The following is a 19,070-nucleotide window of genomic DNA, read 5'->3' as shown; positions in this document are numbered from 1 at the left end:
ACGCCACCCCCAAAATCTGAAAGCCCAACTGGTCTCTGCCTTCAATAGATTATCCTTGCAACTGTGGGAGGCCAGCGACCGGCACACTGCAGGCGCTGAGTAAATGATTGCTGAATGAATGAATGAACATGCACAGGACAAGCTGGAGGAATAACGACATCACTACTTACGACTACAGTCTAGCTGCCATTAAGTGAGAACTCACAGGTGTGAGGCACTGTGCCAAGCATTATAGTTATCCATTTAAGTCTTACACAACCATGTGCATGGTATTACCCCCATTTTATAGATGAGGCAATTGAGGCTCAGAGAGGTTAAGTAACTTGCCAGACATCACAGAGCCAGGTTACAGAGCTGTGATAGGAACCAATATCTGTGACTCAAAAGCCACTGCTCTTGGCCCTACCTACGAGGGGCAGCTTGTCTCTGAGATGGCTGCCATTGGCTCTCCCCATCCTGTGCTCACCAGAGAGTTCCCCTGTTGAGAGGTCGAGTCTGTTCCTTGAATCTGGATTGGTTTTGCCGACTTGTTTGACCAGAAGGACGTGGCGGAAGCGACACATGAGGTTAGATCGTGAGGCGTCTTGCGGCTTCCTCCTGGGTCTCGAGGAACACTTACTCTGAGGGAATCAGTCATGTAGAAGGTCTGACCGTTCTGAGATCACTGTGCTATGAGGCTGTCCAAGCTAGTCACAGGGAGAGGCCACCTGCACAGGAGCAACAGTTCCAGTCATCCCAGCCCAGGCTCAAGATTCGGGAGTGGAGGAGCCGTCACAGACACTTGAGCTCCTGCGGACACCACATGGACGAGACCTGAGGCCCAGACAGACAGCCCTGGTCCAGCTGCCCCAGCGTCTCCAGCCATCTGAGACACCCTGGCTGAGGCCCTAGGTGTTGTTGAGCAGAACCGCCACGCCCAGCCCAAATCCCCGACTTACAGATTCATGAACATAATAAAATGGATGTAGCTTTAGGCCACTACCTTTTGGCCTAGATAGCAGGGACGCCAGGCGATGCTAACGAAGGCTGGCTGGAGCCTCGTTCGGGCAGCACGAAGAGGAACCACCAGCCTCAGAGCTGCGATGAGCAGAGCTCAGTGCAGGAGACCAGTCCTGGAGCCACCCTGGGCTGTGGGAAGCTCGCTGATGCCTGTGACCCATCTGGCCACAGGGGCACAGCAAGCACTAAGGTGTCCCTTCACACATGCTGGCTCAAGCCACAGAGCCGGAATGTCCTTTCAAGTCAGCACAATCTGCCCTCATCTCTAGTACTGCCTCCCTTGGGCATAAATTCAGACTCACTCAGCTTGACGTTCATTTCCTCACGTCCGTCTCTCACGCTGGAACCTGGCCTGTCCCTGACCTTGGCTCCTCTTGCCTCGTGTAGCTTATAGGAAGATACCTGCTTGCTTTGTCCTTTTGAGCATAAGTCTCTTGAGAAACATTTATTGTGGCAATTGGCTTTGAGTAAGTATTTTCTGCCTTAAATAGACCACCAGTGAGAGAAGGTAGCGTGTGCATGCACATTGTGTTGGGGGCATGTGTGTGTGTTTGGTGCAGGCATGAGGGGTGATTACTGGAAACAGCATACTCTGAGCCTCGTTTTTTTCCATCTTAAAATGGGGATGATGCCTTAGCAGTAGCCTCCTTACTGGAGTGTTCTGAGAATCACTAATAACAGTATTTAATTTTAACCTCATGGCAATACTGGCTGACACTGATGATGTACCATGTGCCACACGTCATGCTAAGTGCTCTCCGTGGACTCTCTCATTTAATTCCCACAACAGCTCTATGCTGTAGGTCTGTTCCTATTCCCATTTTGCACGGGAGATAATTAAGCTCAAAAAGATTAAACCACTTGCTCATGAAGCCAGCACCTGGCTGAACTAGGGTCTGAATCCAGTTGTTCTGGCAAGCTCTGTCTTGACCACTACACCTTAGAACTCTACTTGAGATAAAATAAAAGACTTCTTTAAACTGTTAAAAAAAAGTTGAAAACTTAATTAATGAAGTGCCTGGGTAATGACTGGCCCATCTTGGCTGGGATAAAGGTACCCGGAGGCCTATTTGTCTGGGTCTCACGCCAGGACCAGCTGAGATGCAGCCTCCGGACAAAGGGTGTCCCTTGTGACGTGACAGCAACCATCGACACAGGGATTCGGAATCTCTGGGTGCCCGAGGATGCTGTGAGGGGTACGGGCAACACTCCCATCCTCAGCAGCGGCTGTGTGGGATGCAGGGCAGGGAGTCCCAGTTCAATGGGGGATACCTCCCAGGGAGCACATCAAATCTCCTCTTCCCTTCTCCTTTTTCCCAGGGATTCTGATCTGTGAATTAGGAGTTGCTACGTTAGAGGAACTTAAGGAACCGTCATAACTGAAGGATAGATAGATCGTAATTGCAATGAAGGGATGCAAACTGCACACGTGCAGGCCAGCTTGTATTTACTATGCTGTCCTCAAGGCGGCCGTGGTTGCAGTTTATCATCACCAGGGATGTTTACTGAGCACCTTCCACGTGTCAGGGGCTGTATTGTGTCCCTGGTGCCTGGCCCGTGCTGCATCTATAGTGTTCAGGAAACGCTCACTGAATGATGCAGGGGAGTGAAAGTCTCCAAGTCTCTTGTTACTTCCATAAGAGGCTCACCGAAAGACAAGGACATGTCACCATTGTCCCCCCACATCCTTGTCACTGAGACTGTACCCAGCATACTCATCAATCTGGTATTAGAAAAAGTGCATCACAGATTGTGGGCAATCCGTCCCCTAGGAAAAGCTCTGGCTACCCAGGTAATTAATTTATATTAATTGCCACATCACTAGGATTTTTCCATGCAGTGGAACACTAGGCAGCCACTTAAAATGAAAATTGAGTCATTTAAAAAACTCATTAAAAGACTGTATGTTAAAATATACGTATACATACACAGATGGCATCTGTACATGTGCATAGAAAACAGAGATATATATCAAAACGTTAATAGAAGTTATCACTGAGTGTTGAGATTGTGGATGATTTTTCTCTTCTTCATATTTCTTTGTATGTTTCGAACTTGATTTAATGAGAATTAATAATTTTTCTAATACAATAAAAAGTAATCTTTCCATTTTGATAAAAACAAGAGAAAAATCTTTGAGTTCAAAATAGTCTTGTTCTTCACGCATAATCTTAGGGTTCCGAGTGTCTCTTCATTCTCTGGCTGAGAGAGGCTGTTCTCCAGCGAGACCCAGGCCCTGTCTGCAGGTATAGCGTGGCTCACCTCCCTGTGCCAGTGGGCTGCCTGCCCATTTGGCCAAGAATATTGTTTTTCTTTGGTTTTCACACTGGATGTCAATTCTCTCCTCTGCTCAGTTGAACTTTAAAATACCCAGCACTTCCTTTAACCTGTAACCCCAGCCCTTCTCCTCCGAGTACAAGGCAAAGAGAGCAACTGTCTACTTCTGTTCAACTTCTAGCAATCCCAAGTGAAAAATGTTATGTGGACACTAACTATGGATATGCAGTCAGTCTTCTCTTGTAGCTATGTGAGGTTTGATCCCCGTACCAGGTCAAACTGCCCGTGAACTTGAACCATATTTTATGCGTTGTCATAATTATAGTAAAGCAGTGGCAGCGGCAAATACATGTGATACTGCTTACTGTGCCCCAGGGACTAGGCTAAGTGCCTTCTGTGGATTGTCTGCCTCTCACAACCACCTTATAGAGGAGGGATTATCATCCCCACTTTGGATGTGAGAAACTCGGTGTCTGATTAACTTGGTCAAGTTCACATAGCTAGTAAATGGCAGAGCCAGGATTAAAACCCAGAGCTGACTTCAGATCGGCCAGTGTTTCGTGCCACTGGGCCACCCTCTCTTGGTTGCCTTCTGAGCCTGCTGGTGTTCCGCCCCCATTTTCCTTAAGGGACCCTCAAAGAAACCACCTTATGCTTTGGAGATTCCTGTGTGGATGCTGGCGAAGACACTGGGACACAGTATCCCTTCGGAGGGCCCAGGACAAAACGTTCTCTCACACCTAAGCCTCACTGAAGTTTGGTTTTGAGAGGAAAGGGTTTGCTTCTCTTTCAAAGACATATGGAACATGTCATTACTCTATTCCCCTTGACCTCCGGGAAGCTCACAGCTAAAAGCTTAGAGCCAGAGAGAGCTCAGCTCTAATAACTGTGTAGAACTCTGCGGGCTGCATATTGATGCTAAAACTTTTCCCTTGTGACTCTTCCTTTTAGTCTGTGTTTAGTCTTCCTTTTAGCCTAATTCAGATGTGTATGTATCTCCATTTTCAGGCTTATCATACTATTCATGTAGGCTGCCTTCAGTCCTTCACAGAATGAGGCATGTTGTAAAGCATCCCTTTGTGCACTTAAACATTTATCCGAGGGCTTACTTTGTCGGACCCGTTACTGCCCAAATGACTGACAAGGGATGTCAGGCATAAGCTCCACATCATCTAGTGAATATGACAAAGAAGGAAGGGACCTGAGCCGAGGGGATATCCAGGGAGAAAAGGCCCTCCAGGCCCAGGTGGGCAGCTGCTCTGTATGGACAGACCATTTGGAGCTACCCAGCAGCACTTTCCGTTAGCATTAAACAACAGCCATATTTTCTTGACTGGAAATGAAGAAACAAATGTGTTAGTTCCATAGTATCAGAAAACTACAGGCCCACCAGGGGTTGGCAGAGGCACTTCTGAGGTTGGCAGAGGCTCACCCACGCCATGAAGAGGGTGTAGACGCAGACACGTTCAAAGGGAAGGGCTACAATCTATACACGGGCTCCGAGGGCGGAAAGGCCCCGGGTGTCACAAAGTGCCCCGGGAGGTCTGCTAGACCGGTGTCTGTCAGTGAATAGAGACCATGAGCAAAGTCCCCAGATCACCTGCACGGGCTAGATCCACCATCCTCTACGTCCCTGTGGCACCCATCACTGTCACTGAGGAGATGGCACTAGGAAGGGGGTTTGGTCCAGGTGACCTTTTGGTCCCTTTTCACCCTGGGAGCTCCAGGATTCTTTGATTAGAAGATGCTGTCTTTTACCCAGTCAGCTACGGATTCAGGTCAGAGATGGGTGTACAGTTGATGCCGTGCGAAGCAGCGGCTCCTTACCCAGAGGCCAGACTGCAGGGCCCTACAACCCTCTGAGCTAGTGCTCAGAAAGGCAGTCACCAAGGCGCTGCCTTTCATCTCAGAAAATGTCCTCATGCCAACAGTCGCCCGCAAAAGCTATTCCAGATGGCCAAATATTTTGTCTATTATAAAACGGTGTTTGTTCTTGATAATACACCCTTTTCCCATCTGCCACCTTTGCCTAGTGAATTACTGCTCATCCTTGAAGATCACCTCGGGCATCGCGTCCTCCGGAAGCCTTCCTTGAATCCCCTTTCCTGCTCTCCCCAGGCTACGCTGGGTGCCCCTCCTCTGTGGTCCCATGACACCTTGGGCACAGCTCTACCTACTGCATGGCATTTATTATGATTTTCTCTTTCCAGGTCTGATCCCCCTAGGTGGCTGAGCTCTTCGAGGGCTCTAGTCTCATCTCACTTTGCATCCCTAGGGCTTAAAATATTTTAGGTGCCCAGTGAATGTTTGTTGGATAAATTGAAGAGAGGAAGCTGCCTAGCAGGTCCCTAAAATAAGGGGACCCGCACCTTAAGGATGAGAATAGAGTGAATATGGATGGCCATGGCTGAGCCGATTCCTTCCTTCTGTCTCCACCTGATGCACAAATGCAAACAATGCCACAGGGGGGCGAAGACAGAGGAAAGTGTTTTTCTCTCTGAGTTCTCAGTGGGGGTCTCCAGAAAGAAGCTACATTTCTCTCTAGGCTATATTTTACTTGTACTTCTTGTTTTTTAAGACCTGGGGTAAGCCTCGTCTACAACTTGCTTCACCCACGTCCTGAGGCAAAAATAACTTACAGAATATTCTGGGCATAGTCACAGAATTCATTGACATCTCTTTAGCTCTATCTATAGTTAGTTCTCTCAAGTACCAGCCAGAAATTAATCTTCATAGATTATATTTATAGAAATAAATATTGCTCCATCATAGGTCTTTGGCATTTAGAAATAAATATTAGCAATTCTGTTAAGATGCCTGTCTGGGCCAGGACTGACATATCAACTGGCCAAAATGTGGAGAGCTTCTTTAGGGCTAATTTCAACTAACTTAAAGAGTCATGAAATTACTTTTTCTCCCTAGTTATTAATATAACAGGGGTACCTGTAAAAAATTTTGAAAATACAGAGAATAAGAAGTAAATAAAATTCACCTATAAAATTCCACTGTTGGGATATAGCTACTGCTAATACTTTGGTGTATTTTTTTTTTATATTTGTATATACACACAAATAATTTTATATGCTACATGAATTCTTATATACGAATTTAAAATTAGATTTATACTTTGAGTTTAAAAATCATAAATTATATTTTATGTGCACTTTCATAAGTTGCTTTTTCAGGTAACATTATATCAAATAGTTTTTCCATCCCATTACACGTTCTTAAAAAAACCAGATTTTTAAAGGTGGCAGAGCATTACATTGTAGTTTCTAAGGTTTAACTTCTTGCCTCACCCCAAGGACAGGAGGTTATGCCCTGCTCGCTAAATCATGACTTGTTTTCTTACAACATTCCAGGTTCTCCATGGAGGTCACGCACTTATGGCCTGTGGTCACCTGTCCTCATGGAACCACAGCCTAAGGTGGCTGACCACAGGCCTCTCACAGCCCCATCTGAGAGGGGCTGTCCTGTCCAGGCAGAAGGGAAGCATCTTTACCCTGTTACTTGACTAAGATTTGTGGAAAGAGGGTAGAGAAGAGAGATTTGCCATATTGCAACCTCGCCCCATCCTCAAAGTAAAAGTTCCTAGTAGAAGTTGCAGTCAACTCTTCACTAGCTTGTTAGGCTTTAGAAATGAAATTCAAATCTTTTCATTTTAACGCTTATTGTTTAAATCTTCCTCAAATGGACATGTCCGTTTCCTTGGTTTAGTAAACACAATAAATATAAACGACTTTTTCTTTGCTTATTGTAGATGCCTATCTAATGCCCCGAGTTCATCATTCCAAAGTGAGTGAGTTGTCACACGCGCAGACTGACCACATGTCCACACAAACTATATGTTCAGCGTCCAACCAGAGGTCCCTCCTCTGGGTGACGCTGCCCTGCTAGGTGCTGGCACAACCCCAGGATCGCATGGATATATGATTTTATTGTAACTGCTTGTTTGTGTCCCTGCTTCTCCAACTGGACTATGAACTCCCGGAGAGCAGGGACCCGTGCCTGACGCATCGTGGGCACTCAATTAATACAGGAATGCATTTTATATGGAATTTGGTTTTTTTCCTTCAGGGGTGGAGTGATGCAGCAGCAAGCATATTCTGAAAGCCAAAAACTGTGATGTAAATCCTCACGCAGGGTCTGACAACAAGAATCCAAGCATCACTCTAACTGCTGTGACTAGTCTCTCTATTCCCAGCAGCTAAGATTATTGAACACCATGTGCTGGGAACCGGCATGTGTCACCTCCCTTAATCCTTACAATCACCATAGGAGATGGGTACTATTATCATCTGTACTTTACAGATAAGGAAACTGAAGACTAGAGGCATTCTTGCCCAAATTATGAAGCTAAGAAGTACTGATCTGGGAGTTAAAACCAGGCTGATTCTACAGGCCATGCCCCTGAACGTTGACACTTGACTGTCAGTTAGTTATTTGGGGGTGGGGGGGGGGATTGGTATAATGAATACATGTATAAATGCTGCAAAGCAATCTAACTGAAAAAAATTTCAAAATGTTTGTTTTCTTTTTAACTTTATAAAAAATGGGATCAATTTAAGGCACTGGTAACATCCATCCAAAAAAAAAAAATAGGGATAAGAGAAAAAAAGAAAGACTATTAATCTCTGAATATCCACCCATCTTTGGCTTTGTGGTTTGGTTAATTGTCAGTGGTTTATGCTGTGGAGAGGAAATATGGATAAATGAAACCCAGCAGTGTTAATTTACCTATTCTTTTTTTTTTGGCGGGGGTCAGGGGAGAGGTGGTGGTATCGGTGTAGAAGGACCACAGGGCTGGGCGTGCTTACTGTCCATCAGGGCCATTTGTTGCTCTTAGGAGCTGCATTCCCCCTGCAGCTGACTTGAGGAGTTTCAGCTGGCTGGACAGGGCCAGGATTGGCTTCTACTGTACCTGCAGGTGGCTACTCTGTATGTGGAAGACCAGCCAGGAGAGTGTTACAGTTCCATCTTAAGGGCTCTGTGCACTTTAACATTTTCTTACATTACCATTTATTTTCACACTTATCACCGTCAAATAGGTTGAGGATTGTATTCAGGTGGAGAAAAGGAGAAACAGAATGGGAGAGAACACTGCCTCCATGTACAATATTAATTTACTCGTCAGAGGTGAACTAACATCAACGACAACAAAATTCTTTGGTACCTTTAAGTTCTCACTTTGTAGAACAACCTCTTCCACATAAGCCACAAATACTTTTCTTCAGGAACCTCCAACTACTCCACGGAAATAATCTCACAGTTTAAGAACGGGCTCAGGAATTTAAATTTCATGAAACGGATGAGAAAACTGAGAAACAAATTCATAGCAGAGCCAAAGTTGGAAGGTGGTGTAGGTCTTGCTGATCATGACAATGGGGCCAACTCTGATGTTTTTCTTCCCCTGTACCTTGGCTCGCTTGGGACGTATTGATGGTAGGTAGAGTACTACAGAATGCAATCACACAGTCGGCTGACCACGTTTTCCTGCATTTTGTCATTTCTGTTTCTCTTGTTTAGATCCTCTCATGGCCCACAGTCAGCCAAGAAAGCACAGGGCAGAGGGAGCTCTGTCTCCCACATGTCCCACCCACCCAGCGCCATGTCATCAGCATTCCCTGCATATTCCAGAGCCAGTCTCAGCCATGCCACGTGCTGCACACTGAAGATTACAGCATTAGGGGGTTGCAAGTAAGGGAAAAATGAGCATGGTTAAAAATATCAGAGACTGCAAACATGTTCTTTATAGAGAAGTGAGAATTAGCAAGGGTCTAGCAGCAATGTCATGGCTTTTAAGCTATTAAAAAGAAAAAAAAAGAAAACCTTTTCAACATTTAAAACTATTGAATGAGGGGCTGTTCTCAAATTTTTAAAGCAAATCTGGTACTCCCACAGAAAATGCATCAAAATCTTTCTGATCTACCTATGTCACCTCTATTACTGAGAAATCTAGAATAACTGAGTAAATAAAATATAAAAGATGATAGTTTCCAGATTACCTTGGTTATAGCTAGCTCTAACTGCTAGTGGCCTTCCAGGGAAGATCACTGCAGCTCTGGCATCTGGTGGCCACTGAGATACCCATTCCCCTCCTGCAGTCCTGTCTGCGAGGAATTCCCTTGACTTGTTTCAGATAAGGGTGGAGGAGAGAAGAGCTGAATCCATTTTTTGACCCTTACAACTCCTAGTCATATAACACATTCTTCTTTTCTACTCACCCCTACTGTTCTCCCAAGTTTTCACCGCCCAGAAGGTGGAGTTTGGGAAACCTTCTGTTCTACAGTGGGTGAGATGTGTTCCAGGCGTAGCAAGTTAGAGATGTGAATCGAAATCAGCTCTCAGGATAACAAGAGCATAGACTCCAAAATACAGAGCAAGCTTGGTGCCTACTTGTGGGTACCTGCTGGCTTTTTTCTTGACAACCCTAACTCCATTTGGCTCTAGTCTTTTTGTTTTCATCTACCTGTCATCAAAAACCAGAAATATCACAAGCTGAATTTGTCAAAGTTTCTAAGCAATGGAATCAGGCTTAGAGATCATTAAATGTAACATTTCCCAAAATGTGTTCTGCAGAAGGCCACCCCTGTGAGGTACTCTCCAAAAAAAGGGTACCATGGCCAACTTGAGAAGTGCCACACACTCTACCCCTCCTCCCATCTGAGCATCACCAAGGCCTGGCAATGTCCCATAGTACGTAAACTGTGTTAAATTCACATCCTAGCTTTTGTGGAGGGCTTTGGGCCTCTCTTCTCAGACCACAGGGAAAATGCTCTGAATTTCAAATCTGTCCATAAACTGGAAACTTCCTAGACATCACTGAATTTTCTTGATGACAGCAGATAAAAACATGCTATGTGATGATAGCATCATTACAACAGGTGACTCATGAAAGATCTATAAGGTCAAAGAAGCAATCACTTTGCAATCAAAATGTATACCTATCCACACACATCAGGTAAAAGGTTAAACATGTATTTGAGGTATTATAAGGTCTTCTTTACCTTTTTTTTTTTTTTTTTTTTGCCTTTTGGGGCAGCCCAGGAGACTGAATCGCATCAAAAGAACTTTAGGGCTTCAAGACTGGACTGAATATTGAATTGCCCTATATAAGAACACAAAATCCATGCTCAAAGAAGCCTTTTTTAGTGCACGCAAAGCTTGTTGCATTTCAAAATTGCTCAAAGTCCCAGGTCAGGGCTGGTGGCCTTTGTTACTATTTTTGAAGTTTGACAAACTGTGTTCACCTAGAGAGGATTAAAATGGCAGATTGGTGTAAGATGAAAATCCTTTGGCTCTGATATGAGAACCCTAAGCCAGTAAATGTCTACCTTAAATCAAGCATCTGGATGAAAAGATGAAAGTTGAAGCAATTCTCCACACGTTTTCCTAGTGTATCAGGGACATGATGTTCATCATAAAACGAAATGGTTGACTATTTTTCCCCCACATTTCACCTCAATATCCTGGTGTCACATATACATAGCTGACAAACTCACGGGGGCAGAGAGTCCACAGGTATCATTTTTAGTTTGCATGTAGAAAAATGCTTTTAATACTCTTAGGAAGGCAAATTATATATTACCTTAAAAACCAATTTTATTGGGAGAAATGCTGCAATACTTAGGAAAAGGCTGGAACTCATCCTGAAAAGTGTCAGAATATCAATGTTGATGTTCAACACAAACATTGTATAGAGGCAGCAAAATCTACGGAGTCGATGTTTTCTTTCTATTGTTTCTATTTTTAGTTTTAGTTATGGCCTCCACTTTTTCAATTCTTTTGCAACAGCAGTAGGAAAACTTTGGACGATAAATACACATCTGACAAAGCTATCTTATGTTTTTTAGCAGAAAAAGCGTCAGGCTGTCAACTGATGTCAGCAAGCAAGGAGCAGGAGGAGGTGGGAAGGAAGGAACACTGAACACCTGTCATGTTTGAGGCACTCTACATATGTTCTCTCATTTCACTCCTGGCGAAAGCCTGCGAGGTAGAAACCCTCATCTCTGTTTTGCAGATAAGGAAATCGGGACTCAGAAAAGTCCCACAACTTGTCTGAGATCAGGGAGCAAGGCGGCAGCTGATTTAGGATATGAACTTCGGTCTGCCTGTTCTTTCTACGACACTAGTACAACTGCCATAGAGAAAAGTGTTTCATACAAACCAAAATGTACGTGGATAAAATGAAATTTGAATGTTTAAAGAAACAATTGAACTTTATAAGAACGGGAAGTTACATTTAAGGCACCAGAAACCTAACACGGCACTTCCTTGTAAACCCCTGAATGAAACAGGCTCTAATCAACACTTTACTCCTGTGCAAATAAACGCATCCAGAGATATTCAGAGCAGCCTTGGAGGGCTTTGCTCTGCAGTCTCGACTGTTAACCACGTAACTACTTTCACACTGTTCTCCTCATGCCTCCCCAAATAGGAGGAATTTTTTAAAAGGCCCATGAGCCTGTATTTCCCATTTTCAATCTTCAAAAACCAAAAGGGGTGAGCAACATGCAGCATGATACAAATGTTCTGAGCGTGAGCCTGACTCACACCCCTTAGGAGGTGTGAATTTTGGATTATGGCTGGCCTCGGTCCATGGGTGTTTGTCAGAACTGGAAAAGATTGCTTCTAGCAGTCTTCTACCCATGACATTGAACCAGAGCTGCCCTCCCCAGAATACAGTCCATGTGCTTCCTGATTCTTTAAATATGGATATTTCAAACCCAGTGAGCAGAACAGAATAATCAAACTAAAGTGACATTTTCAAATTCTTCTGATTGTAAATTATTAATGTGCTATATTAGAGATATCCTCAAGCAATTTGTACCGCCTTGAGGGTATATCTATCTTCAAGGAACAGTAGTAGTTTTCTTGGATTTTTTTTCATTATCCAAGTTTGTAATATATGAACTATTTTTTAGGCTTAATGACAAATATAGACATAAATGGCATAACACCATAGAGCTGTCATTACAAGACTAACTTGTGAATGAGCATAAGGGACAAACCTTGGAGTTCTCAATTATTATTTGTAGGTATCTAATCTGATTACTATTCAATATAAAAAACTACAAATACCATATGAGGCAAACACACCTATTATGCCCTAGTATTACCAGAGAAGCCAATAGTACTACTAGAGAAACTGACAGCTCCTCCCCAAAGGAACAAGGAGGCTGGAAGACCTTCACTGTATTTTGGTGTCAGAGAAAGAAAGGAATTTCTCAAATCTGAAAACTGAAGTTAGTAAACGAGTAATTACAGTTGAGATACTACATAGGGCTGGAGTTCTAAGGTGAATGGAAGAGTGAAAATATTGAAAAATCTCAGAAACGTTGTCTGTCAAAATACTTTATACTTGGTGTTATGAGTTGAACTGACTCAGAATGTGACTGTCTTTGAAGATAGTGCCTTTAAAGTGGTAAGTTAAAATGAGGGTATTAGGGTGAGCCCTAATCCAACCTGACTGGTATCCTTACAAGAAGAGGAAATTTGGACACAGACATGAGGGCACAGGGAGAAGGTGGCCATCTGCAAGCCAGGGAGACAGGCCTCAGGAGAAATCAAACCTGCTGTCACCTTGGTCTTGGACTTCTGGCCTCCAGAACTGTGAGAAAATGAATTTCTGTTGCTTAAGCGCCCAGGTCCATGGTATTTTGTTATGGCAGCCCTGGCAAATGAATACACTTGGTATACCTTAACACTCAGTACAAGCCAAGCTAGTATGTTAATTACATGTTGGGTTTTCAGTAAAATCCGGGCACATTTTGGAAAATACTTAATCTGTTTAGAGAGGGTAGGTACTCACCACATCGAAGGCGGTAAACACATGACAGTAATGGTGATTGGACTTCAAATCTTTTGTAATATAAGCAAATGTTGAGAGGTCTTCTGGGTCCTGGGCGGCACAGGATATATTACGAATTTCATGCTCGGCAATTATGTTCTGGAAGAAATCACATCAATGACCATTGTTTCCCTTTGCAAACCAGCATATTTTAGAACCAAGATAAGTAACCTGGGAAGAAGTTGCTTTCCTTCTTTGTAGACTGTTCTAGACCAGCAACATTCAAAGCAATCCACTGCACTATTTGTAGGCAGATGTATGCCAGGTCTGGAAGAAATATTTTCATTTAATTAAAAACAACCTAAAATAGTCAAATCCTGGAGCAGTGGTTCTCACCAGGTGCTGTGCACGGAAGCAGTCTGGGTGGCAGACACTTTTTTAAAAAAATAGTAATTACTAAGCATGTTACTGTTTCTCCATTCCCCATGTCCACCTGTAGACGTGCAGCACTGCCTCCTGCTATTCTTTCTGGAAAGAATCAGCCATCACTTCCTTTGTGTAGGGGCAGCTCTGGCCCCAGGAGGCTGTCCAAGTCCCTCACCACCATGCTTGCCTGCTGTTCTTGTGCCCTGCCTTTACTCCCCCAGAGCAGGGGCAGGTGGGGAAGGAAGCAGGCAGGTGGAAACCTCAAGGTGCTCTCTCTTAAAGAGTCCATGGAGGCCAAGGTGTAGGGAAAACACCACGCTGCAATATTCAGGCTTTGGAAGCCCTGCTTGACTCAGGGCCCTGTGGATAGGACAACTCTTTCTTAACTATACCTACTGTGTATAATTTTGACATGGTGCTGTTGTTACCATCATTATTTTACAGGCGAGGAAACTGGTACTCAGAGATTAAGCGCTTTACACAGGGCAGGTGGTGGAGCTGGGATTGAATTTGGGGTTGTTTGACTACAGAGCTCAGAAAGCACTTTTCGAGATGCCCCGCAATGTCCTTCGTCATCTCTACCTCTCTCTTACTGGTTTGAGAGACTGTGTCTTTTCCTCTCTAGCATCTCTTTGTGCCTTCTCCCCCTGGTGGGAGGAGAGGTTTAAGTACCATTGTCCCGAAGCACAAAATAACCATGGAGCATCTTGGCTGCAAATCCTGCTAGCAAATTCCTTTGATACACAGATATATTTAAAAAGAAGAAAAAAATTACATACTAGCGTGATCATTTTTTTTATCTTATAACGTCCCATTTATGTTTTCTGCAGTTGTCACAGATCTGAAACCCTTGATGCTTTAGTTACCCTAATTACTTTTTAATTGCATGGTCTTAAATAACCTGTTGGCAATATAGTGTTCTGTGTACACCCATCAATGCCTAAGACTGCTTACAAAATGTCCTTCCCTGCCAGCACCCCCAGCAAGTACTTCATGTTCCTCACTCTACCAAGCTGAGTGGTTGGGAGGCAATTATAGAATTAACACACAAAAGAAAATGAAATTAAGACGTTCTTCACTATGGCCCTGTACGTTGACATTACGTGGCAGTGCTCTGTCAAAAATAACTCAAATTGCAATTGGAATCCCATAAACAAGTAACATTTTGTTGCAAGATACTGTTTCAACATAAAAGGCCGTGATCCTCTTCTTCAAGTAGAAAACTAAATTCAGAATGAGAGAGTCTTAGAATGAATGTTAAAATGAGAAGATCCACAGAGTCTTTGCAGGTGCAATGTTAGCAGGCATGAAGAGCCTGGGCCATCGCTTGGACTGGGGGCTGCCGTTACCCTGGGGAGTCTGCGTGGATTTGGTCTCACCTGTCCAGGATGTACTGTCACAGGAAATAGAGCACTGGCACCAGCTTTTAACAAGTTGGCACTCTGTGTTCTGGAGATCCTTTGCCAGCACAAGGTAGATTCACTTCTGGGGAAAGTGTTCCTGTGAAAAGTGCCCTGTGATTTCTATTGCACTGAATTCCCTGAATCTTGCCAATTCACAGGATGCCGCTCCAGGATTTTCAATGGTGTGTGGCAGCATCGTGGCCCTGGGCAAAATTGCAAAGTAGGTAAAGCGTATCTTTGCAGCTCTCCCCTCCTCTGTCTTTCCTGACCCTCCCCCGAATTTTCTGTAACCCCCTCTTGTCTATTCCCCAGGAGCCCAGGGCTGTCTTTTAGCTTCCCATTGAGGCCTGACTTCTGTGATGCTCCAAGTTCCAAAATCAGCCTCCTCCCCCACAGCTGAAGAAACTTTTGTTCCTCTGTTCCCACAGTCTAAGCTAGGAGGAATGCAGGCTAATAACAATATCCTGCCTTCAGGTAAGAATAACTGGTAAGTTTTATCATCCTAACTGGCACTTAAAAATATGCTCTTGAATTTGTCTTGAAAGCCTATGTAGGGAGGTAATTTTGAACAGAGCTTCATGATGTAGCGCAGGTGCTAGGACGTAGTAAGGACTGGGATCACTACTGAAATACTGCCATCACTTGGCATTGTCTACCTTTGCAGAACAGTGAAGCCAGTTCCCTACGTGTAGGATGAATCCAAGGCCAAGGATTCCACAGCTGTAGACTGTACAGAGACTGGATGGTTGGCTTCCTCCTTGGGGAAGCAGTCAAGGAGGAATACATTCTTTTCACTCCTGTCACGCGTGCAAGTTAGCGGCTCCTTCACAAATTAAAGGCGATGACCCATGAGGTTTGGTGGTGTACCTCAGTTTAAAATTGGACTCCTTATATGTTGATCAGCCTCCATCTCTCAGCATGTTTTAAGGAGACTAGAGCTTTTTAAAAAGCTCAAGACAAGAATTGGAGAGGGGCACACCTTGCCTTTTCTTTGGGATAGAGAGTTTGGCCACTTGGTACCGTTCGACAGGGAGAGATTTGTTTTGTCTGCTGACTTTTGTCACGGTGAGAAACAGCTAAAGAGGTGTCTGGCTGGCACGTGTAGGACAGAACTGTTTGGTCCAGCTAATTAGCGTGGTGGTTCTGAGAAGGGTGTGTGATAATGAAGTGATGCTGCTAGAAATCTGCCTCTCGCCGCTTCCTTCAGTCGGAGCTTCCACGGGTGGGGCGTTTCTCCTGCGCCTTCTCCCAGGCCGGGCTTCTCCTGAGCGAGAGAGACCACAGTGTCCCCTCCGAGGGCTAACTGGAGACACCCGGTAGGGCACCCGATGCTGAGGAGAACAGCACCCGGACTTAATGTGGTCTTAATTTGATTCTGAGCTTCTTAAAGGAGAAGTATATGCTATTAAAAAAAAATGGGCACTTGTTTAGGCAAATGTTCCAAATTACTTTGTGCCTAAAATATAGCATAAGCCTTGTTTGAAGTTGGCATTCCTCATCCCCCCCAAAGACCTAAAAAACAAAACACAAACAAAAGCAAAAAACAAACCCCAGGCACTGCGTTGTTCCTAACTTAGCCAGATGGCAGGTCTGAGGGGGAGTCAGAGCAAGGAGGCGAATGCGCCCTGTTCCTCAGAGGAGCACTGGACGTGGGAACCGTGTCCCCTCTCGAAATGCCTGCTGATTTGTAACTAAACAGCCACCGTCCTCTGGGCTGAGTCCCCTGCTAGAACTGCCTCTGGGCTATGGATCTACAGGAAGCTGATGTGATTTACCTAAAACTCGTGGGTACTAAATCCACTGCAAGTTCCATTTTAAATTCAAGATCGCTTTCTGTTTCTTCCTTCCTAAATCAGGATCAGTGATTCGATTCATTTCCTAAGTTGCTAGGCAATACATTTGTGAGTTTATAACTAGGCTCCTAACCCTTCCCCATGAACTTGGGCAAAGACATTCATGTATTAGAATCAGAGGAAAGAAATGCTTCACTAGAGGGTTCATCTTTCACATAGTCTAATGGGGGCTAATAGAAAGGGAAGAGTAATTAACACATAATTAATTATCTGTTGCACTTCAAACTAATCGGTGGAAGGTAGCTGTGGAGTCACAGAAAAGGGATTAGGTTAGGAAGAGGGGAAATCAAGTTTGAGTGCTTTCATCATGACCAACAGGCTATGTAGGGCAGCGCTCAGGACTCCAGCTGCCCAGCGCAGACTAAACACCCTCCTTGATCTGAGCAGCGTGGGGCAAAGACGTGCAAGGTTAGGGGAGCACTACTGAAGAATAAAGCACAACAGAAACATCAAATACAAACAGTAAAGTGTGCCTTTTAGTTGTGTCTGATTACAGGCTTAGTAGCCGCTAGTACCTGAAATGGCGAGATCTTTAAAAGTGCTTGCATTTCGCAAGTCCTCCACTTGGGATCAAAGTGGCCCACCGAGACAACACTGCTCAGCAGGGGAGGTCTGCTCCTTTATCAAACTGCTCCTTCCCTGCTGTGGTCTTTGCTCGAGGACAAAATGGCATACAAAGATGCCACTGCAGACACTGCTAGAATCTAGGTATCTGAGCACGGTTCCTTTCGCACCACAGGTTGAGGATGATCCTTCAGCTTCGGATACTCCATGCCTTCTGAAGCCCATCCTCTGCCCTGGCTGGTGGGAGTGTTTCTCAGTCTTCTACGGACCAACTCCATCAATGTAGCCTTCCACTATTGCTTTCTTCTACTCTTCTAAATATAACCTCTCTCGACTTTGGCTTCCCACACGGCAACTACTAGACTCTTGCCCTGAGTCACCCACTCTTTCCCTACCTACTGTCATTTTGGGGGAGCTCAGCTACCTTGCAGGTCACTGGGATGGAGACTCTGTATAGCCACTTGAGGTTAATGTCCCCAATTCCTGAAAAAGCCAGACAGATGCTGGGATACAGTCATGGAGAGGATGGCTCCACTTGCCACTAACACAGGCACTTTGCCTTTCCTCTAGATTCTGGAAATATGCAGAGGACCATGCTACAAAGACTTGAAAAATATACTGGCTTTCTTTATTTAGTGCCTTCATTTACACAGAATTATCTCTTGCATGTCTTTCTGTGCTAATGGTTCCAAAGGATAGTCATCAGTGAACAGAGGTCTATGGACAACTCATCTAATATCAGCAACTGGAATAGAAGTGTCTCCTCGAGGTATAGGAGCATCACCGTCTACATCCCTTGATGTGTCGATAAGCAAAATGCAACAGAACTGACAGAGCTCTCCCTCATCCCTGATTGTGGACAGTGGGTTAGAGAGGATGCTATTAATACAGACACATCTAGTCATGCCACCGGCATCATGAAATGACAGCCTTAAGACCTCGGGAACTTCTCAGGGCAAATACCACTTGTTTAGAAATTGTCAGAATCCAAGTCTGCTAAGATTGTTCATCTAAAGAGAGTGTCAAACTCATCCATGGAAAATATATTGCTATTCAAGTTTTTCAAGTGTAAACGGGGTAGAGACAGTTGCTCCAGGTTAGGAAAAAAAATCCAAGTGCTAAAGCCTTTCTTGCTAAAACCTATTTGTTTATTTTTCCAAAACAGAAGAACTTGGATTCTTTTTTTAAAGAAATTTTTAAAAATTTTAAAACCTTTTTATTTTAAATTATTATGGGTACATAATATTTCTATATTATTATAGGGTGCATGTGATGTTTTGATACAGGCATACAATGTGAATTAATCAAATCAGGGTAATTGGGGTATCCATCACCTCAGGCATTTAGCATTTCTTTGTGTCAGGAACATTCCAATTCTACTCTTTTAATTATTAATATTTTAAAGTATACTTTAACTTGTTGATTACAGTCACTTTGTTGTGTTATCAGATATTGTTCATTCTAACTATCTAACTAATTTTTGCACCCATTAACCATCCCCACTTTATCCCCACCTCCCTGCTACCCTTCCCATCCTCTGGTAACCCTTACAATTTAGATACAGCAGATAGCAATGGTATCTGCAGCGAGAGTTCCGCAATGTTTTGGAACTTTTAAAAACCAACTGACTATAAAGCTAAAGTAATTTTATGGACCAGGAATTAAAGTTGCTTCCAAGAAATAAAAAAGCAAACCAAGTGGGATTGTTCTTATTTGAGTCTCCACAGTTGTAATCTGACAACAACTGTCAACAACATA

General features: G+C 44.0%; 1 protein-coding gene across 13 annotated transcripts in view; it reads right to left on the bottom strand.

Moving 5' to 3' along the window:
• ANKS1B (ankyrin repeat and sterile alpha motif domain containing 1B) overlaps window positions 1-19,070 on the bottom strand; it is a 1,021,409-nt gene that overhangs the window by 19,782 nt on the left and 982,557 nt on the right. For all 13 annotated transcript variants that reach the window (XM_012664020.1, XM_012664018.1, XM_012664019.1 and 10 more), the window contains one exon: window positions 13,088-13,225. In XM_012664020.1, coding sequence (XP_012519474.1) covers window positions 13,088-13,225 — 138 coding nt within the window. The remainder of the gene's footprint in view (window positions 1-13,087; window positions 13,226-19,070) is intronic.

The sequence above is a fragment of the Propithecus coquereli genome, unplaced genomic scaffold (genome assembly GCF_000956105.1).
Source record: "Propithecus coquereli isolate 6110/MARCELLA unplaced genomic scaffold, Pcoq_1.0 Scaffold85, whole genome shotgun sequence".
NCBI lineage: Eukaryota > Metazoa > Chordata > Mammalia > Primates > Indriidae > Propithecus > Propithecus coquereli.
The sequence above is the reverse complement of the archived record's forward strand: the minus strand, read 5'-3'. Positions and strand labels throughout refer to the sequence as shown.